Below are 22,567 nucleotides of genomic sequence, written 5' to 3' on the forward strand. Positions count from 1 at the left end.
ACCTTTTTTGGCAGCTTCTTCTTCTTCCTTTTTCTTTTGGTCCTCAATAACTTTCATCTTTTCTTCATATTCATCAGCCCGTGTTTTCCACTCAACTCTGTTGTTTTGAAGACCATCGAACATAGGTGTAATTTCTTTGTGAAACCTTGAGAATTCCTGTACAATCAATTTAAATTAAAAATTAGTAAATTAGAAAATTTCCTAATTAGTAAATTAGAAATTTTCCTAATTGGTAAATTAGTAAATTGTAAACACTGATGATTTCTAAAGTCTGAATTCCCAGAAATACTGCTGCTTTGCAGATAAAAACATTTGAATTCATTTTTCTATTAAATCTAATTATTTCAGTATGTATACTAGATGAATTAATTTTATTTGATTTCACTTTCTTTTGCAACCACTTGCAAAAGTATCTGGTAGTGTTATTATCTGGTAGTGTTTTTTTCTACAGAATGGAAAAATATTTTTAAAACGTGCCAGTACCTGCCAGTGCATATTTGAGAGCATATTCTTGGTGGCCTGCAATGGTGGTTTATTCTATGATACCTGGTATTTTATCATGTGATTATAAATATCAGAATATAATGATAAAGTCTAGTATCCCGTAGTATATTCCAAGCAGATGTAATATTTTGATGTCTTCAGGTACACATCGTTTTTCTGTGATATGGGTTAATATGAAAAGCTAGATGGGTATTAATAATGTTGACATTTCATTGCTTTCTAGAAGACATGTAATAGCTATACTTCCAGAATGTTGCAAGTTTTCTGTTCCCTTCACTGTGCCATTAATTGGATTCTGTAACCATGTACATGTTGCGTATTTATACTAAATGGGACTGAAGATTCAGGCTAGGCTTTCTAATTCAGTCTTTCAAGGAAGGTAGTAACAAAACTTAAGTGCCCTTGAGTTTCACTGAGATCTTCAGTTAATATCACCTCTTGAATTTGCTTTGTGGTAGCAATTCATCTATGTAACAAAAGATTGAAAAATTGTGGTGGTTGTGATAGTTATTTACCCTATAAATACGAATCCTGCTGCTCTCTAGATTTTTTTTGGTGCAATGGTTTGTCCCTAATTGCTCCATCAGAACTGCTGTAGTGGGAAAACCAAAAATATTATTCTTACCTTGTACACAAATGTACACACAAAATCTATGAAACCAACTTGGAGCTTAGGTAGTTCGTCTCCTTTGTTTCTGTCCATCATGGGCTAGAACAGAATAGCAGTAATTTAGATTATGCAGACATCATTCTTTTGGATGTAATGATCTAATAATCATCATGGACAATTATCTATTCAATATTTAAATAAGAGATAATATTGCTTAACACAGTTAAATTATTTAGTGCTTACAATTGGTTGTTGCTGTAGCACAGTTCGTTCCAGGTCACCTTGCTCCCAGAATTCATTTGCAACCATGAGGGCAACCTGGGAATCATAATTCAATGGAAATGTAAGCAGAAAGTAGTCAATTTGAATGAATGAATGAATAAATAAATAAATAAATAGATAAAGGAAAGGACAAAGCTTTCCAGAAAATTTGAAAATGTTGATTAACTCAGACTGGCATAATACTGTTTAAATCAATGTATTCTCAGTTTGGTATTTAACTAACCACACCCACTAACTTCACACTCACAAAAGAGCATTTATTTCTTGCTAGCTGCATTATAAACAGAGAATTTTGGTCAAAGACAATTTAATTCCACTCATTAATCCCTTCTGAGATAGTTGAGTATTTCTTTCAAGAATTACAGACAATCTCTGGTGTGCTTTTTCCAGCAAGTAAATTATCTACCATTTTGAAATTCTGGTGCATACTGACTGAATGACAGATTATCATCAGCAGTACCACGACAATACTAGCAACACAACAGAATCTTCTAGTTCTTGTAACGCATATTATGTAGAATGCTCCACAAGCATCTTGCAGCTGTATTTGGATTATGCGTTATTAAAACCTATATCCGTAAGACTAACAGATGAACTTGAGTGTGATGGTCAATAAGTACTGAAGTATTTGAGGTACTTATCTACAACACAGTGTCACACTGTATTACTGAATTTATTTTTAGCATGATTAAGCTACTTTGAAACAGCACCAAGATCTACAGAAGAAGCACATTTCATTCAAATTGTTCTGTTGTGAAATCTGTACCTTAAAAGTACTTGAAAAATAGCAAAAATTGGATAACACAAAAATAATGGATTAAGATTTAAGGGTAGCTAGAACAGGTGACAAAATCAGAGATTTTAGCTGACTGACAAGTAGAAAAGGGTAGATAAACTGTAGTGTGGGTGGAAGGGGGCATCATGGAGCCCTTATGCTCTCAGTGACAGATAAATAAAGGTTGTTTTCTGGAAAGATAGTTGGGTGCAAATAGTTAAATATCTATCTAATGATAATAAGTAACAAATATTTTTTTAATGATCATGTAGCAAATGGGCAATAAAACAGCCAGCAAATGCAGCACTGTCTGAAAAGTACCTACTTTACTCTGTACTTCCCAAGGCTTGGTTATGGCAGACAAGTCACATCCAGTCATCATCATAGCCCTTCGAAAATGTAAGGCAAAATGGAATATGATTAGGATGATGAAAGAAAAGAAAGGGGAAAAAAAAATACAGATCTTTTTTTCAGGTGTTTAGATACTTAAGATACAGATGGATGCACCTTTTGAGAATCCTGTAGACATCTATTTCTTATTTAAAATCATGGTTATGCTCATCATCATACAATAACACCAAGTCTCAACTTACATATCTAGGTGCCCAAATACTTTTAAAATCTGGCTGCAGATAACTGATTGAATAAAAAGTAAGATATTAACCACCTACATGATGACTTCTTTTTTGGTTGGGTCAATAGATATATATTTAATGGCTTCCTCTTCTGTTTCCATTTTTTCAATTGCATCCACAATCTTTTGAAACATAGTCCTTTTCCTGTGAAAACATACCAATAAACCATATACTAGTGAACAAAAAATTCTGCATCGAAAATAGAAAACCATATTTCTCATATTTATGCTTTTCCAAAATTGTATCCTGGTCACAAGAGTTTCAGAGTGATGCCTTCTTCCCACCAAACTCAAGGTTTCTAGTTAACCTAACACATCTAAATTTTGCTGTATACCATTGAGATATGTTCTAGCTCCTGACAACCACATAACCGGTTTCCTGACTCTGCGTATTAAACTGTTTGGGGTGACATTCTTGTTTCTTTAGTATTATATTTTCCTTAATATTATCCCTTCCAGTAACATAATGAATTGTGAAAATTGAAACAAATAGCTAATAAATGTTCTTCAACTCTCTCTCGTCATATGTCAAGAAAAGTCATAAAACCTGACTGAAAACTCTGAAAAATATAGATGTCTTATTATTGCTTAATAAATCCTTTAATTTGCATATATAATGAATTATAAAGTTAATTTTCATTAAAATTCACTTATTTCTGTTGAACAACTTACTAAACTTTTTCTGTCTCCTGGCTTTAAATTGTCCAAGTCATGAGACATCTGGACCAAAAAAAACCCAAAAACTCAATACCCTGTTTAAAAGCATGTTAAGTTAGTAAACTTGAAACAGGATAGGTAATTTATCTCTGAAGTCTTTCTGATATTTAGCACTGGGATCACTTGATGTCTGTTCTTAAACCAGAATGTCAATTTCCATGTCATAAGCATGTTCCTGTTTAGTATGAGTAGCTATAGTATGGTACACTAAATACATGCTGACAACCTTACTACGAGGCTACAGAATCCACACTTCCGAAATACATGTACAATGTCTGCTGTAACTAAACGCATATTTGAATGACCTGTTGTATGTATATGAAGTATTACAGACACTTAACTAAATTTGAAAGTTTATAAAGAAACTAAGAATGTCTTGTGTTTTTGTTTTTCTTTTTTTATAAGAATTAAGAGTTATTAAAAACAATTTAAAATACAGCTCTGTACTCTGCACATAACAAGTAAACTACAGATGTAAATCGTATAGGACCGAGTTTTTTTTTTTCAGTAGGAAATTACACAGAATTTAGTACTTACTTGAAATACAATGCCAAGTCAGTTGCTATTATTGCAACTTCAAATAAGTGTAGAACGGTTTCAAACTGGCGCTTATTTAGGTTCTGGAAGATGTTTAAACTCTGCAAGATGGAAAGTTTACAAATTCAATTCCTCTTATAAAACTGTGTTTGGTTTGTAGTATACACCCTGTCCAGTATAGTATAATAAAACTGCATGTATGGCCTAAATCAACATAACGCTACAAATGAAAAGTTTTTCAGTTGTCAAAGATGGCCTTCATTCAAGAGCAGTTCTTAAGTTTTAATACCATTCTGTCGATTACTGCTACACAAGTGTCTAATACTGAGAACCAAATAAAAATATACTTTTTTTTTTTTTTTTTTTTTTTTTCCACAACAATGTCATAAATACTAACGAAATCTTGACTGGCTGAAGCAATTTATGGTAAAGTATGACATTTATATATACAGAATACAAAAGCTACTCTTTTCAGGCAAGTGATTCTAGATGAATTACTTCTGGCCAACACAGTTAATCTTATAGGTTAAAAGGGAAGAGAAAGGTATAGTTTAGCTTTCCTCTTTCAGATTAAGAGCATAGACAAAGAATAATGGCAAAGAAAGCTACCCTGCACTTTCAGACCTCCAGTTATGGTAGTCTCTGACGGCCAATGAAGAAATCAAATGCTCATTTCTACAAGCAGGGTTGTTAAAATGATGGGCAGGGCCTATGCACAATCTAACGTCAAGATAGTCTAGTAGATTAAATATATCTTGTCTGGTGTCCTTCCAGATGATTATGGAGCAGTAATTCTTTTGCCCATGGCTTGAACAGGTACACTCTTTGCTGGATTAAAAACTGGCTGGACAGCCGGGCCCAGAGAGTAGTGGTGAACAGAGTGAAATTCAGCTGCCAACTGGTCACCAGTAGTGTTCCCCAGAGGTCTGTGTTGGGGCCCATCCTCTTTAATACTTTTACTGATGATTTGGGTGAGGGAATTGAATGCACCCTCAGTAAGTCTGCAGATGACACCAAGTTGGGGGAAGTGTTGTGGGTAGCAAGGCCCTGCAGAGGGGTTTGGACAGAATGGATCGATGGCCAATGGGATGAGGTTCAACATGGCTAAGTGCTGGGTCCTGCACTTTGGCCACAACAACCCCATGCAGCACTACAAGCTTGGGGCAGAGTGGCTGGAAGGCTGTGCAGGGAAAAAGGATCTGGGGGTGCTGACTGATGGCTTGCCTCAACATGAGCCAGCAGTGTGCCCAGGTGGCCAAGAAGGCCAATGGCACCCTGGCTTGTATCAGGAATAGCGTAGCCAGCAGGACTAGGGAGGCGTTTGTCCCCCTGTACTCTGCTCTGGTGAGGCCACGCCTCGAGTACTGCGTGCAGTTTTGGGCCCCTCAGTACAAGGACCTTGAGGCCCTGGAGCGTATCCAGAGGGGATACATATCACTGATGAGACGATACATTGGGGTGTCAGATACCAAGTTCAACACCTTCAAAGATTCTGAAAATTGCTCCACCAAAAAGCAGTGGTTAGGCCCCAGCATCTCACATTTGAAAAAGTACATCTCCATCAATAAAGGTAAATAGTTTTTTTTTTTTTTTTTTTTTTTTTTTTTTTTTTTTAAATCATAAATATTCTGTTGTGTTTAAGACCACTGTGCTACTGGTAAGTGTAAGGATTTATTCTGATTATGCCCTGCAGTGGTCAGGAAACAGTACTTCTTTAAGGATTAGAAAATTGGAAAAGGATGTGGAAGTGAGTGCCTGCCACACTGGTGCAAACAAGTTGGAAGGGGTCTTCCAGCCACCAGTTTTCAGGCCTAGACTCTTAAGTCTTTTTCTTATTTCCCTGAAAAATATCCTTTAAAGTGTTGTAAGTAGTCTTTTCCCTTTTAGTGGGGAAACAACCAGGCACCACTTAGGGAGGAATGGCTGACCCATGTAGGAGGTCAGGGCTCTGTGGGGCAGAAGGCCTTGGCTGGTTGCAGTGCCGCCATTTTGTTGAGCCTGAGGAGGGTTGAGGGCACCCTATGCCTTCTGTGCATGGCCCTCATCTCACTGTGCATGGCCACACAGTGCCCCTGTGGGCCCAAAGAAAGGCATGTGCCTGCCCAGGCTGAGGCAGCAGGGGTATGAAAAGTGATAGGGAGAGGGGGGTAGAGACATTTAGGGTGGCAGAAGAGAAGAGAGAAAACCTCTAATGCAGGGAAGAGCAGTAATGGGAGCTGCCACAGAATCATGAAGCTCCCTTAGCTGTTTTAGTGAGATATAGGGAGGGCTGGGGGAGCCTCCATAAACAGCTTCATCCCTTTGTTCCTCAGTTGCCAGAGACAACAACTGAACTCAGAATGAGGGGCAGTAGTCTAATTACAACACCATGTATTTTCTACTTCAGATTTTTAGTGAAAGCAGAAAGAACTGAGGCATGTGAGTGAGGCCCACAGGGCAAGCTTTTTTTATCTCGAGAGAATCAATTTCTGGCAAAATTACTGATGTTTCTCTAAAGTAGACAGTACATAAGAATTTGTTTTAAACTTATGAGTTTGAGCATAATTTCTTATTTCAGAATTAGAGAAATGAATAAAAGCTGGAGAAATTTGGAATGTCACAACTTAATTGGATCTTTTGTGTTGATCAGTGTAAGCAGAAGATTCATGCAAACATACCTCATCTTGCAGTAAGGTTTTACTGTACTCTAGGTGATGTCTTTCTAAAATGGAAGAGCCATGAAGTTTTGCCAGTGGAGCAGCTGATCTGTTGAAAAAGAGATGATTGTTTATACTATTTTGAAGGCATTATTTTTATTTATGATTGTGATTCAAATGCTTCTGATCTGCATATTCAATAATTTGATTTATATATTGACCACTAGTATGAGGCAGAACTAAAAACATGCTTGCTTGCCTTCATTCTTGTTACGGTAAAGACAGAAATTAAGAGTACTGGGTGTTCAGTGCCCGCTGACAGTCAAAGGAGATGCCTCAAAGTTCAAAAACTGTCTTTTAGAAAACGTGCCACAATTTCATCTTGCACATTCTATTTGGCTGTTTGTTTAATCTACACAGTTTCTGTGTTGCCTTAAAAGGGCCTGTATCCATCATTCAGTATTTATTGTGTGGCATGGCTTTTGAACTGTTGTCTGTCTGTAATCACTGTGGAGCATGTCCCCTGTGATACTAATTCACTAAAGTTTAAGCTAAAGTAATGGTATAATAGAGTTTAATTCCTCAGGCACCCTTTGACTCCTCCCTTCCCTCAGAGTCATTGTTTTATGAACTGCACAAATCCTGACAGCTCAGATGTGTTCAATGTGTCTTAGCACATAGCTCAAAGCATCAAAGCATCCCTCTGGGGTAGACTTCAAGAAGAGGTAATTCTGCTTTAGACTATGTCAGCAGGAGGAAGGGAGAAGTGTCCTAGCTACATTATAGGTGGTTCAGCATGTTTGGAAGCATATTTTCCTCCTGTCCTCCATTGGCCAAAAACTTAATTCCTGAGATAACCTAAGGTGGGTTGGTATAGGCTACCTGTATTTTCTGCCAGTGTAGAGGAGGCAGACTTCCAGGCGTAACAGCAAAGCTGATAGCTTCTATAAATAGCTTTACCGCATATGACCTCAAGTAGAGGGCTTTCAGCTGGGGAAGACCACAGTAGGAAGATTTTAAAACCCCTTAAACTTATTTGGATGAGAGGCAGTCAGCTGAATAAGAATCAGTGTCCGTCATTCTCTTTCTCCTACGTCACCTGGAGAATCCCAGAGAATAATCAGAAAATCCCCTAACGTCACTGCTCCAGCATGCAGTCTGAAACTGCTCTCCTGGGCAGAGTGCGTCCAGGGGCATAGAAGGAGGATGAATCATTCTGGAGATACAGCTGGTGGGAAATAGTGCTCCAAAAATTACGGTTATAATCTCCTGGTACACATGACATCCTGAGATACTTGTGTTCTCTGCCTAGCACACAGAAACCCAAATAAATCACATGAAAGACTAAAGGACAGATTGATCACTCTTCAAGAGAGTACTTGGTCTCACCATGATATGTAATGTTGTAATAAACTGGCAAGTTTAAAGTAATACAAATTAATATTGTTAACATTTTAACATTATTGTTAACATTAATATTAATATTAATATTGTTAACGTTAACATTAATGTTAATTAACATAATTAATATTCATATTACGTAATATTGTTAACATTATTGTTATTAATATCTCAACCAAAACCTAGTATCAACAAGGGAAAAATCACAAAGAAATCCTTTAGAATATTTTACACACTCAGAAAACAAAGTATCATGAATTGCAAAGCATAACTTCATGATGTGTAACAAATCCCATGGCAGAAAGCAATCTCAATAGTTCAGAATCCTATATAATATGATGAGATCACACCTCAGGAAAGGACTTAGTTCAGTCAGTAAACTCACTGGAGGGAACAAAAAAGCTGGGCAAATCAGCCAGTAGAAAACTGAGAAAAAGAATGCACCTGAAATCCTGTCTTTTTTTAAGCTGACCCTTGTCTGTGCAACATCATGAATTCTTCTCCAGAAAAGTGAATTTGCCCTATCTTGAAAAAAATAAATCCAGTTAGGGACTTTCTACTCTTTTTATTTAAGCTAATTTTATGTTACTGCTGGTGCAGTAAGAAAGAGAACACAAGTTTGATTTTGGATTTTGCTGGCTATGACAGATAAGTCATATGAATTTGTCTGCCATACTGTTATTGTAACTGTTTTGTGTTTTTTTTGAACTGTTTTGTGTTTTTTTTTTGTTTTGGTTTGGTTTGGTTTAAATTATTTATTTTTTTCCTACTGTAATATCAACAGACATAGATGTTTTTATATTTCTAGCCTAACTGCTGTTGTCCCAGAATATTTTTTTTGTCTTCTTGATCTTCATTTAAATATTTTTTCACTTAAAAATGTTAGAGGCAAAATAATTCTTGTCCTTTTGATCATATTGTAGCAGAGCCGTCTCATTTACTTCAATGAATTCCTCTTACGGCACCTGAACCAATTTTCAGATTGGGAGCTACAGAGGTCTGGCATGAACTCAAAACAACCGTGGTCTAGATAGGGGCTTTTATACATGCTGAAAGGCATTAAAGAGGAGAAAAGGAGTGATGATTACTTCTGAGGCTTCAGTCTCCCCTTCAACCTTGGCTTGCTGCTGAGGACAAATCTGTGGCAGAAGTCCTTGTAGGTCCTACACAAATCAATTAGCACTTTAGACTCTGCAGGCTTCTGCGCTCCCACTCACTGCCAGTAATTTTGGCTTTGTTATCTCGTTAATTTTCTTTTCTCATTTCTGTGTGGTCTCATGTGCATAAGGCTCCACTACAACAAGTGTTGCAAGAGCTAAGGCTCTCCTAAAAATGAACCACAGCTCCAGCAGATCCTTCTAAGATTCTTTTTTTTGCATTTTGTCTTTGGTTCAGCAGACCTGACAGATACTGAGGAAGGAATCTTCTGTAGGATGAATGTCCATTCATGCTATATAAACTGAAATATCTACATTATATTTTTCCATGTGTTGACTTTTTTGTTTGTTAGTTGTTTTTTTTTTTGTTTGTTTGTTTGGTTTGGTTTGTTTTCATTTACCACTAAAAATACTTCATAGCCATATATTTTAGTATTTGCACTTACTTCATCTGGTACAGGTTGTTGGTTCCTCTGTGATCAATGTCATGGCAGAAAGCAGCAGCAACCATCGCAAAGGCTTCTAGATCAGTATAGTATTTCTTTATTCTGCCTGTCTGTAAAAGAAAACAAACAACTCTGAGTGTGCACCTGCCTTGAAAGAAAAAATAAATAATGAATGTAAAGTTAATATTAGCAGTATTACCATCAGCAGCGTAAACATTGTTTGTCCCACATTGAATCCATGCCGCCAGTTGTGGTATGTGATATCTCGATAGCCCTTCCTGACTGTGTACATCCATCTTGTAAGGACCTGTTATGATTAAAAGTGGTTGATACTGTGCTGTTAACTGAAAAAAAATTATGAAATTTCTATAAAATTAATGGAACATACTGTAAAATTACTCAGATAACATGCAAGTTCTATTAAATTAAACATGGCAACACCAAAATGTTCTTATATAAATGTATGTTGATTTAATTCCTTCCACAAATCACACAATTTCAGGATCAGTTTTAAGACTTTACGACAGACATGCAAATGCTTAAGAATGAATATTGTTATCCATACAATAACTAATACTATTCACACTTAATATAGCTTACTTCTATATTAAAGTACCAACAGCCAGCTATTTTTCTTCTATCTTAAAAGAAACATAAACAAGATAAAAAAAAAAAAAAGTCAGACCTCTGCTGGGACTTTGAACTTTTCGACAACATTTATCTCAAAGAACAGTCGTATTCCACAAGTTATCAGGCCATGCTCTGTAACAGGAAAGTCACTGAAGCGGAATTCATATAGTTCTAAATCTTTTGGATCAGGTAATTCTTCCTTCTGTTAGGGAAAGTTAAAAGCACAAGGATTTTTATGGCCAAACAATGTTGGGAAAAATGTTCTTTCTTCAGTGGAAACAACAGTGCATAAGGACATTATGTTTGCTTTGTGGTCAAAGACCTCAGGTTTCTGTAGAATCTAATGCACATTAAGTTTTGAAACACAATGGTGGTACTGCTGTTTTTCTTCTCCAAGAGAATAGGTGAAAGTCTTGGGCAGGTGGTGTTTCTTCCTACCCTGAATTCCAGAACAGTTGGTTGTGACAATCTCAGCAATTCCTTAGTTATGAAGACGCAGGCCGTGGTGGCTTCCCACTTTTACCCTGGTCTCAAAGCTGCAGTTAATCTTTTTCACAGCCAAAATTATTAAACAATCCCAGCTTTTCCTGGTAAAAGTGTTCTTCCCTTTTGGCCTACAGCCAACCAAGGATTCCTGTACATTTTTAAACCTCTAGAGTGCTGGTGGTTTGTTGATGCTCCACAACCAATTAGTCTGTCTCATCCTGTCTAAATTAGTCTGCCTCACCCTGTCTGCTTTGACAATTTCTCTTTGTGTCTGTGATAACCTGTATACGCTTCACAGAGAAATCTGTAGGGATTATTTGGCAGATGTAAAGCAGAGTGGATAAACCTACAAATCAATTGTAAAAATTCACAACTAATAGTCTGAGTGGCTGAATAATTTTACTTATGTTCTTGTTTGCTTTCAATAGGTTCTTCACTGCTTTGTTCTTGAATGATCTCAATATATGCATAAAATAAAAATTGATACAATGCTTAAATGTACAAAGTTTGTAGTTTTCAGTTATTATGGCTTACTTCAAATCCCTTAGTCATTTCCTTTTTACTGCTGTAGTTGGTGGTGATTCTGTATTAGAAGCATCCTCTGTGATTTAGAGCAGCCTGTTCTGAACAACCCTGACCACTGATGAAAATGAGGGATCATTCCAGAAGTAGTGGACGGTATAAGTGCATTTTATTTTCCCCACATACTAGATTTTATCAGATGCTTGCTGGATGCCTTTCAAAGACTTTTCCCTCCCTGAAGAGCAGATACAGAGCTTAGGTCAGCTCTTCCTTGTACTAAAGAATGTCCAGAAAGCATTTACTAAATTCTAAAATTCAGAGGATACAAATGTTAAGAAGCTTGTATTAAATTTCATGTTGTATACATTATATGGATTCACATTGAATAGCCTAACTGGTAATAACGATATTAGCAAACTGTGCTGTAATGCTTTCCATTTGTACGTCCAAAGCCTAAGGAGAGCAGTAGTATATTTTAAAGGATGTCTGCTGCAACACAAAAATAGATTATATGACCACAATTATTCCCTTCTGCCACATAGCCAATAAATGATCTTCTTTTTACAAATAAGGAAAATTATAACTAAATCTATTTCCCCCTCTGCATGTATTTCAACAAATAATGCTGAACATCCATGGAACAGCATTTCCTTCTCCTTTGGTTGGATTTTCCTTTAAATTTACTCTGCTCAGAGGTCAAGGACAAGGAAACCTGGGGCACTGGTGTTTTAAGACCCATTACTTTGTGAATCATCAGATCTAGAAACACCTGCTTTATCTCATTAACAATCTGGGATTCCAGGCCTTAAATAGGATAAAGAATTTGCATGTTGTCTTTGCAGTGCAGAACATATAAGACCTTTAAATACTTGACACCAGTGTTGAGAGAACACACTTTCTTTCTGGAGATTTAAAAATTCATACCAGTGTTATTATATTTTTACATTTGGAGGCCAGCACCATCCTAATCACTTGTTGCTCTGCAAATAGAGAGATTTAAGAATGCTTATCTCTGTTTTCTTTAAAAGGTGTGTGGAGCTACACATGGACTGTTGATGTTTTTGTGTTTCACCACTTACAAGCTGTGTGAGCATCTGTTCTGTGGGAGCCAGTGAAACTTCAGCATTGAACCCTGGCATGCACATACACGTGCCTGCATTAGCAAATGTGGTGTAATAGGTGGAAATACATGGCTGATATAGTCATGGCTGATAAGTCAACAGACTTGTGTGTGTTTGATGTTTCTTTTTCAACCTAGTTCTATTTCGATCATTAACAGTCAGAGTGCATTTGGTGCTTTCCCGAAGCACATCTTTTAGTTTTGTTTTAGATACAGTAAGACTTCTCTGTCTAGAGAAATGCAGGAAAATTCATGAGAAACTAGGTTAGTTCTACTGGACGCTTCTGTATGTGTTCTCTTACTCAAAATGAAAGCAACCTAGATCAAAGTACCCTCTTTTATGTCCAAAATGAAATAAATATAATTATAGGGATAGCAGTGTTCATGTGGACATTTAATGGAGTTCAACACTTTAAGTGTTTATTCATATAAAGGTTTCTAAATAACTCTGGCTATCCAAGTCTGTCAACACATATTTGGGACAGAATGTTTCCCTGTAGGTACCAGTGGGATGTGCACATGGAGGAACCAACGAAGTTGAAGATGTATTATTAAATTAAATTAGCTCGATCTAGCTTGTGGAACTGATGGCTAATATCAATCATATTAAACAGAATTTATCTATATACAATGTTTTCTTGTAAGGAGGGTCCATTACCATCTGATGTCAACATGCTTTCAAAAGTCAAATTTTTAGTTTATTGACTTACCAAAATCCTGATAAGATCCTTTTCATCACATTCTTCTATACTCTTTACATTTAATTTCTCTTTGTATTTCTAAAAATGAAAAATGAATATCGTATTCAGTTTTGTGTAGCAAATTTCCTATTTTAATTTTGTGACTGTGGACAGAAACTCACCAGTATAGATTCAACTTCAGAAGGAGTGGCCTTTGTCTGGTACATTAGCATTTCCTGAGCAATGTCTTTTCTGTTTTCAAGCTTGTTCATTTTGTCATAAGTGTCAGTATTTAAGACAGACCACCCCAGGAATTGTGTAAGAGTCTAGAACAAAGCCAAGCAAAGTGGAGATGACAACATGACAATAAAATTGAACAGATGATTTGAATTATTTTTTTTTAAGTTCAGTTTCTGGTAGTGCCCTTTAAACAGCAATGTGCAACCCTACCTGTTAGAGACCTTTACCTTCCATCAGCAGATTCTGTTAGACCCTTAGAGCTTTTAATGATGTTTGTCTCAACCTATGTAACTAAGGGCCCATAGTCCTATTTTGTATACAGGACTTTGAGGCTTATGGGGCTTAAGATAGCTGGGTGGGCTTGAATGCACTGTGTAACATCTTATCATGCCAAAGTGCATGAACTCCCTTAGAGTTTATGCTTGCAAGCATGATGTCCTTTGGTAAGCAGCATGGCATACCTGCTTACATGTGGCATTTGGACAATGTCCTCAGTAATATGCTAAACTTCTGGTTAGCCCTGAACATGTCAGGCAGTTGGACTAAATGAACTTTGAAGGTCCCTTCCACCTGAACCATTCCATTTTATTCTATTCTGTTCTGTTTTTTACCCACTCACATTAATTAGGAATGTTGAACATCATTAAAAAGTCAAATGACTAAAAATAAAAATTACACCTGACTTTTGTTTATGATTGGAACATAAACGGACTCATAAATTTTCAGGTTTACAAAGGGTAATAAAATTCTCTGATTCTTAAGAAATTGTATGGTGAAGAAGATAGTGTTTCTGTTGATCTTAATAGAGCCTGTTAGAAATTTCTAGATATTAACAAATGTTTTTACAATAATATTTTGATTAGCGTCATATGGCTCCTTAAAGCCTATAATGATATTAAGCTTACTTCAATGATCTGTTCATCGTACTCATCAAAAGGTTTTCCATCTTTCCTGTTGTAAAATGTTGCAACTCCCACAATTTCTTCTTTTTTGTTGACAATAGGCAACGAGAGGACGTTTTTGATAACCCATCCGGTCTCATCCACAGGTCCTTTCTGTAGGAAAGCCAGAGAGCAGGAAATACTGCATATTTCTTTGAAAGTAGTATTACAGCTATTGATATAGGCAATGTAACATTAAGTCCTACAAATTACAGAATTGTTTATGTATCCAAATGTATAACTAATTGGTGGAAAACACTAGCATATTTTCCACAAAGTTTATAATTCTTATCATCACTGGAATTACCTGAAATGTGAAATACTCATCTGCTGGTGCATTCATCATGTTACAAATCTGCAGTAGAAAGAAAAGGGGGCATTGTTTAAAGGCAATGTAACATACACTAAACTTGGCCTAATGTTTAAAGAAGGCATATATATTTGCTAAGGTAAAAACAGTCAGCAGCCTAGCTAGCTACAAAAAGTAAAACCATTCCTATTAATGCAGTTGCGGTTATTGTGACATAATTCTGGAGTGCTTATAACAAAGTGCCTCATGTATGATGCCTCAGTGCATAAACATAAGGCTTAAGAAAGCCACTACCATGCCAGTTTAAAATGAGTAAATAAATGAGTACTTATTCCCAGGGCTTCGTCCTTACTGCTGTTACAAATGCTGTAAGATTACTAATATCTGTCATTCACCATGACTTTGAGTTAAGTATCTAGGCTATGCTACATGCCATGTTAAACTAGCGCTGTACTAGTTGGGAGCTACACATACTTTCTGGCTTACTTGGCCCACCCCATGTTTTCCAACTTATTGCAAGAAAAAAAAAATAGAACTGTATATAAAATGATTTTCTTACTTTTACATTTTTTATTTAACATAGTTCACACATTTGCAAAATGACATCAGACACACAATTTATTCCTCTGATGTCACCATAATTGACTATTTGTGCTACTATTGTGAGGGCTTGTCTCTGTCCAGACTATGATTTCACATGATTTCTCTGGAAGCAGCACAGTATTTTTATAGAGGCTTTTTGGTATAGGGAAGGTTGTTTTGTTGATTTTTTTTTTTCCGATCAGAAGTACTGCATGGATTAAAACTTTAAGGTTAAGAGTTTTTACTTTTGCTATGAACTTACAAATCCATTTTCAGCAACATATGTTGGCAATCCACTGATAAGACACCAGTGATCTGCTGGAGGTGACCTTTAGAGAGAGAATGAAATTAGGTGATTTCTGCAGATACAGACACGTTATTATTCTATACCAGCAATAAATCTAATGACCACATATTCACAAGCTGCCAATGAATACTCACGGAATAACTTTGATTTCTTCTTTTCCATGTAAAATATAGTCAATAATCTTATAAAAGTTGACTTCCTAAGTAAAAAGAGAAAAACATGTAGGTGACATGGCACTCAACATCAGAATTAAGATTCATAAAAAGAAAAATGAATATCCTCACTCTTCCATCAGGTGTTTTGGGGCCTTTGTAAGGCTCTGCCTCCCCCAGCCGAATTGGCCATTCATCATAGAACTCCTGGGAAAATAATACACAGGCATTAGCAAAAGGGAAAACATCGGGTCTGTCTTCAGAGGTAACATGAAATCTGCAGATAACATTTTTTTTTCTCCACAACAGTTGTGTGGTCACATTTCAGACAAAATTAAGAAAACGTTAAGGATATTCCAGGCAATATATGTTAACCAGTAAATTTCAGACGAATATGAAGCTTATCTCTCCAATTGTACACTTTAATTGTTGTTTTAGAAAGCAGGCATTTATAAAGCAATAATCAGACTACACTTCTTTCCTTACTCAGATGTATTTATTAATATGAAAAATTATTTCAGAATTAGCCCTAATATTAATCATGTACTTTGCCATGCTTATTTTGTAAATCAGTCAGATTTTATATGAATTATCCCAAAGTATTAGAAGGGACGGTATCTTTTTATCTTGGAGAGGGGTGCACTAGAAATATGTAGGAAACTAGAAGGACAGACTTTATAACTTAAAGTTAGGAGTAACACGTTTCTCACAGGTAGGCAAAATGAATATTACCTTCTCTTTAGTCATGTCCAGGAGACCAACAGAATATCTTTCACAATTTAAATACATTCGAATAGTATACAGCGCTTTGTGAAACTGCCGTTCTATGTCTGTTAGCTCTTCAAATACTTTGTTGGCAGACCACAAAAGCATCTATTTACAACAAAAGAGAAATTGGGTAAATTTTCACAATGGTAAAGTGTTTTTAATGAAAAAACAACAACAACAACAACAAAAAACCACATATGAATACTGAGTATTCCAGAATAAAAGAATAAATTGAACTGCTGTAATAAAACAAAAATAAAAACAAACAAACAAAATAATTGAATAGATGCTGTTCTTACTTCAATAATCTAGTGAGAATATAAAATAGTGGGCATAATAGTCTCATTTAAAAACAAAGTATTATCATGAACAAATCCTTCTTTACCTGACTTCTTCTGGATTCAATATTGTAGAGGTATGATGTATGATGGTTTCTTAGGACCAAAGATATAAAATTGAGGTATTTTTTAAAGACCTAAAAATGATTTAAAAGAAAAAAAAAATAGACAACAGTTTCAAATCAAGAAGTAGATTCACTCAGACTACTTTGTGAACTAACAACTGTGCTGTTGTATAACATTTGAGGTTATTACCTCTTCATCCTCTTTTGAGAACTCAGTGGCATTTAATTTGTTGAGAGCCATCACAACAGCAAGCACCTCTTTACCCTGCGTAATTGGGACTGCCAACATGTTGGTCGTTGTATAACCAGTTTTTTTGTCCAGAAAGTCAGAAAAATGGTTATTCTGAAAAAAAATAATTAAAAAAGAAAAATCAAAGCCACAGTTGAAAAGCATCACAGTTAGTTATCATGCCAAAAGCTAATGATTGTTGTGTTTGATAATTTATGCTTATAACCTCTCTGACAGACTCCCATTCCTGCAGCTCCCATCCCAACTTGAATCAGAGGGTGTAGACCAGGAGGGATCAGGACACACAGTTATTTTTGTTGTGACATGGGATCTTGTGGGGCTGATACCATGTCACTAACGAAAGAGCCACAACTATCACTCCAATTCAACTTCAATCCTTGAAGCTGGATGCTGAGGAGGTTTTAGTAAAAACTATTCTTTTCATTCTGTCATGTAAAAAGCACTGGAAAGATAGGTCGTCTTTCATGGAAGATCATTTGAGATCTTTGTGGTGGACCTAAATGTTTCCTCCTTGCTGATGTACTGGAGAATGTTGCAGGATGCCACATACCAGATTTTCTGCTTTTGTACAGAAAACTACTTTAGAAAAAAAATATATATATATAATCAAGGATGATAATGCTAGGAAATGCCAGAACTAAAATTGTTTGTCTACTAATTGTTTGGATCTTTTCTCTGATTTTCTTTTTTCCCCCTTCCTCTTTAGCAAATGTTTCTGGGATATGCTGAATTGATAGTTTATCCAACCCTGAGAAGTTAGACTGGACTTTATTCTGTGTTCAAAATGTTAGGTTTATTTTTTTCCTTCAGTTCTTTATAGCCTTTAGTTTGCCCATCATTAATATTTCCATTTTAAATTTCCTGCTAGGACTGTATTTTTGGGAAATGTATCAATGGTGTGGAAGTAACTCTGAAATGTGTTTTTCTGTATTTACTATTTGGTCTGCATTACAGAGAACTGATTCTTTTAGGGAAAGCTTGTATTATCCCCATAAATTCTCTCTGTCATTCAATAAATCATGCTGTATTTGGGTCCCTGGAAAGTGTGGCCAGTTACAAATAAATCTATTTATTTATAAATTGATGAGGTCCAGATGAAGGGGGATATTTTCTTCTCTCAATCATTTTGCTGAGTTGCTGTTTTCTCTTTTTCTAGGAGAATGGTATAGGGATGTCACTTAACAGACATCTGAATCCCTGATCTGCAACTACTTAAAAGGGACCTGCATACACCAAGTGAGTTGAATCAACAGGATACAACAGCTGAATTTAATTTGTTTAATTACTCCAGACAAGTAGTGGTGCTTGGGAAGAACTTTAGTAGCAAGATTTCTGCAGGTAATAAGAAAATAACCACAAGCCAACCTGAATAGTGCCTAGATAGTGCAAATACAGGCAGATATAAATACCTCGTGACACATTGGCAGCTTTATCACAAAGACTTCAATCACATGTGATTTGCATATACAAGCAAAATTTTGTGCTTAGATTTAGACTTTACATTATTGATCATTTTGCACACAACTGGCAGGGGGTTTTGAAGCCTTTTTTCCAATCAAGGTTTTAAAATATTTTCTCTTGAGAACATAAACTCCTTTTGATTTTGAATAAAATCACTTTTCACAATGTCTGGAAAATCGTGTTGATACATAAATAAACTCTGTAGTACCAGAGCCAGAAGAGTATCTCAGTGTTCCCGTGATTATATGAAGGTAGAAACTTAAGTCTTTTAAGCCTGATCTTACGATTCCAACCATCTTTTAGAGTGATCAACTCTAGTTGATCAAGTTGGGAACTTTCAACTCTCAGTGAAATCGTAAAACAGGCTTTTAAATAAATGAGAGAAAGGCAATTTGTTGATAAATCCCTAAATAAATATTTGCAAATGTTTTCAACTAGCTCCATTTAAAGCTCAGATCCATAGCCTTTTACAGTACCACAAGCAGTTCTATAGATAAATGCCAAGATGTGCAACATGTCAGGGATTTGCACTAAACTAAAACCAGCATATAGGAATGGAAAATTGGGACCCCTCTCTGTGTTCATCTTTCTGTTATATAGGTGACAGAAGATGAATGGAGGGAGGTTTGGCATGTGACTGTGTTCTAGCCATTTTATTTGAAGTGACTAGTTAACATTTCATTTTATTTTATTTTATTTTATTTTATTTTATTTTATTTTATTTTATTTTATTTTATTTTATTTTATTTTATTTTATTTTATTTTATTTTATTTTATTTACTCTCTAAACCAGGACACCAGTTTTATCTCCCTGAAACTTAAGAATACTACTACACATTATTATAAACCATTTACCAACAAATTATCCATATAGTGCTCTATGTTTAGATAATTTGGCCTCAACTTTTCAATTTCTTTATGTTCTATAAACCTAATTTCCATTTAATAGGTAGCAGTGGAATTTACAAAATCATAAATCCCTGTTGTGAAAACAGTGTGATTACACCTCAGTAAAAGTGAAAAATTAGGCCATTCTTTTTAACAATATTGTTTACTTTCCTTGAATGGTGGTTATGAATAGGCTTGCTTGCTGAGACTATACTGTGCGTGATTGTGAATTGTAGCTACACAGCTGTAAATTTGTGTTGGTAATAGGGAAAAATGAGAAAAAGTATCTTCCCTGGGAACCACAGGCATTTCAAGAAGTAGGTTAATTTTCAAAGATTATGTGACCAGATTATACTTTACAATTACATTGCTGTTTTTGTTTGTTTGTTTGTTTGTTTGTTTGCTTGTTTGTTTCAAAAATCAGTGTTACTTTATTGTTTCTAAAAATTTCTTATAGAAGGACCATCTATAAGAAGGAATCATTTTATCTTTCTTATTTCATGGTTCTCCCTGCAGATCTCAGTTCCTGTCTTAGGAGTGATGTTCATCTATGTTTCCTTTTAGCAGTCTTGAAAGACCTTATGTCTTTCATGACAAATTCTGCCTTGCTGGCTGGTTTTAGATATCCCACAATTCTTTAAGCAAATTATGAAAAAGAGTTGTCCAAGATTTCTAAACTTTCACAGGTTTTATTCTATGCCAAACTTGATAATAATTATTATTATAATTGAAGATGATTGTTCTAATGTTCATTCAACCATCATTCAGTATTTAATAATGGAAGAGCACCATGTTATCTTAGGATTGACATCTTAGCTACACTGTGCTCCATAACACTGAGCTAAGTCTTGAGCATTTCTGATTGGATTAATGGCAAAATGCAGCTGGAGTCACGTGAGTTTGACACTACTCAAAACCTTCAGGACAAACTCCTTAGCATAATCACTCAGCAAATGTAAATTTGATCAGAAAATGCAAAAAATATTTTAAGTAATGAGTGTAATCATTGTTAATTTGGTTTCCATGGTACATACAAAGATGTGTAATTTATATAAATTCAAGAAAGAAAGAGAAAGGGAGAATTCTGAAAAGGAATGCTATTGAAGGTATAAAGGAATATGGAACCCACTTCCCAGTTTGGCCAGTCAGGGTGAAGTCTCACTGTATTGGTTCATCTGAACCAATAGGAACAGCAGCTGTAAGTTTTTAGTACTGAGGTTTCTCACATCTCCAGTATACTTCCTTAGTTTCAATTGCTTATCATCTGGCCCACCATCAACACCTTCACTGCATGTGGTTTGCAGCATTAGGAAATGAGACTGTCTCGTAAATCTTTGCTTTTTTGACTGGGGGCCCTGCTATGAAGCAACATGGTAGCATTTTGTCCATGTCCCGCAGATGACATTTACGCCTTGGTTTGCCCTTATTCCCAGTTTTCACCATGACTTCCATTCTTACTTTCTTCCTTCTTGTGTTGTTTCTGAGTGACTTGTCAGTACCTTGCTGTGCAGCCACTTCCCCATTTTAAGTTCAGCAAAGTGCACCTGATATCACAGTGGACAAGAAGCAGTAAGACTTAATCCTGCAGCTATGGTGGTAGACAGCCAATGCCTATTTTCCTCCACCTCTTTCCTATTATGAAGCACAGAGGAAGAGGGACTTTCTGGGAGCACTTGCAGTTATGACTACTTTGCTGCTATCCGCACAGTGGACTGCAGGTTCTGGGTTGGATAGGTCAGCTCAAACTGTAGAAATACATCATCCTTCAGTTGTAGGATGACCAGACATGGGTCTGGAACACTACAGGAAGAGAAACCATAGGAGATGGTGACATCAGGAGCCAGCATCACACTGTCACCATTATCACATGATTTTTTGCACAATCTTTACATGTTTCTTTTTTATTGTCTGGTAGTCTGCGGTATTTTTTCCTCTTCCTGATATTTGTTCTTCTACTGATTGTCTTGCATTGGCTCAGATTTTTCAAACAAAATTTTTACTGATGAGTTGTAGTGCTATATTATTTCTCCTTATCCTATTCTCAACTCACAAATGTTTCTGTTTTGTAATGATACAATTGAATCTGAATGGAATATTAAAAGCATTTAGCATCAGCTATGAAAATAAAGTTCTGATTCAAAACCAATTAGTTAAATGATTTGGCCATTTGTTAGAAAACATTCAAAAAATCAAGTTTTGTCAGGGAAGTAAGACAGATGCATTTTTACATGTAGCTTACTAGCATAACAGAACAAATTGACTTTGATACCTTCAAGGTCATTAGAGTTTTGAAAATGAAAGTAAATAGAAATTAATATATATTTGAGAGCATTTGGGGGTTAAACTTCAGTCATGTCACTTTTCAATGATTTTCTGCTTTCTGGCCATGGTTAGTGGATATTTTGCAACTTTTTCAAAATGAATCTGTATTATGTTGCTAGAAGTCATTTTTTCACATATAGCAAGAAAATAAGGCTGAAAGGGAACTTTTCATTTGTAATTTTTAAGATTTGTTCTTCCTTCCATTTTGAGAGCTTTCCTCTTTTAACACAAGTTAATTCAAAATAAGAATACAAGCTATCTGGGGTTGGTTTGTTTGCTTGTTTCCTGGAGGGCATGATTAATATAAACTTCTTCATATGTTAAAATATTTTCTTGAAAGTTGACTGAATTTTTGTCATATGTTTATACTCAATATAGCAAATATTAACGGGAAAAAATGGAAATCTATTTCTCTCTTATAATAACAATCAGTTTGTTATCAAGATGACAATATAAAATGGAGGAACAGATATTTACATGTACAATGCAGAGTCTTTCTAGGTAAAAAGCTACCTCTCCATTTTTTCCCTATACTTACTTTTTCTTGGGATTGTTTCATTCAATTCTCACTGCTTTCGAAACATTTAGGAAGGTAGTTCTTCTGTAGCATTGTGTATCTTTGCTCTCATTTGTTCTAATCTTATGAGTTTTGAATTTTTTTCTGAAGAATTTCCATCTAAAGTTAATTTCACAATTGTCCTCTGGCCTTTGGAGCATTATTTAACATCAATATGTTGGATACTTGGGGTTCTTCTCCAAGATCGCGTTGCTAGGGGCCTAGCAGAAGATGAGTTAAGAACCGAGAA

The 22,567-nt window shown here is 35.7% G+C and overlaps 1 protein-coding gene across 1 annotated transcript in view; it reads right to left on the reverse strand.

Annotated features, from left to right (window-relative positions):
- PDE6C (phosphodiesterase 6C) overlaps nucleotides 1–22,567 on the reverse strand; it is a gene marked incomplete at its 5' end in the record, with an annotated part of 31,514 nt that overhangs the window by 3,857 nt on the left and 5,090 nt on the right. Inside the window, 20 exons of the mRNA XM_084524902.1 lie at nucleotides 3–156; nucleotides 1,130–1,213; nucleotides 1,358–1,432; nucleotides 2,497–2,560; nucleotides 2,843–2,950; nucleotides 4,060–4,160; nucleotides 6,717–6,804; nucleotides 9,700–9,809; nucleotides 9,899–10,006; nucleotides 10,385–10,531; nucleotides 13,168–13,236; nucleotides 13,320–13,463; nucleotides 14,283–14,432; nucleotides 14,626–14,673; nucleotides 15,473–15,539; nucleotides 15,652–15,716; nucleotides 15,802–15,876; nucleotides 16,402–16,542; nucleotides 16,823–16,912; nucleotides 17,031–17,183. Of these exons, the coding sequence (XP_084381028.1) occupies nucleotides 3–156; nucleotides 1,130–1,213; nucleotides 1,358–1,432; nucleotides 2,497–2,560; nucleotides 2,843–2,950; nucleotides 4,060–4,160; nucleotides 6,717–6,804; nucleotides 9,700–9,809; nucleotides 9,899–10,006; nucleotides 10,385–10,531; nucleotides 13,168–13,236; nucleotides 13,320–13,463; nucleotides 14,283–14,432; nucleotides 14,626–14,673; nucleotides 15,473–15,539; nucleotides 15,652–15,716; nucleotides 15,802–15,876; nucleotides 16,402–16,542; nucleotides 16,823–16,912; nucleotides 17,031–17,183 (2,041 nt within the window). The remainder of the gene's footprint in view (nucleotides 1–2; nucleotides 157–1,129; nucleotides 1,214–1,357; nucleotides 1,433–2,496; nucleotides 2,561–2,842; nucleotides 2,951–4,059; nucleotides 4,161–6,716; nucleotides 6,805–9,699; nucleotides 9,810–9,898; nucleotides 10,007–10,384; nucleotides 10,532–13,167; nucleotides 13,237–13,319; nucleotides 13,464–14,282; nucleotides 14,433–14,625; nucleotides 14,674–15,472; nucleotides 15,540–15,651; nucleotides 15,717–15,801; nucleotides 15,877–16,401; nucleotides 16,543–16,822; nucleotides 16,913–17,030; nucleotides 17,184–22,567) is intronic.

Source organism: Aythya ferina, assembly GCF_964211825.1.
Source record: "Aythya ferina genome assembly, chromosome: 7".
NCBI lineage: Eukaryota > Metazoa > Chordata > Aves > Anseriformes > Anatidae > Aythya > Aythya ferina.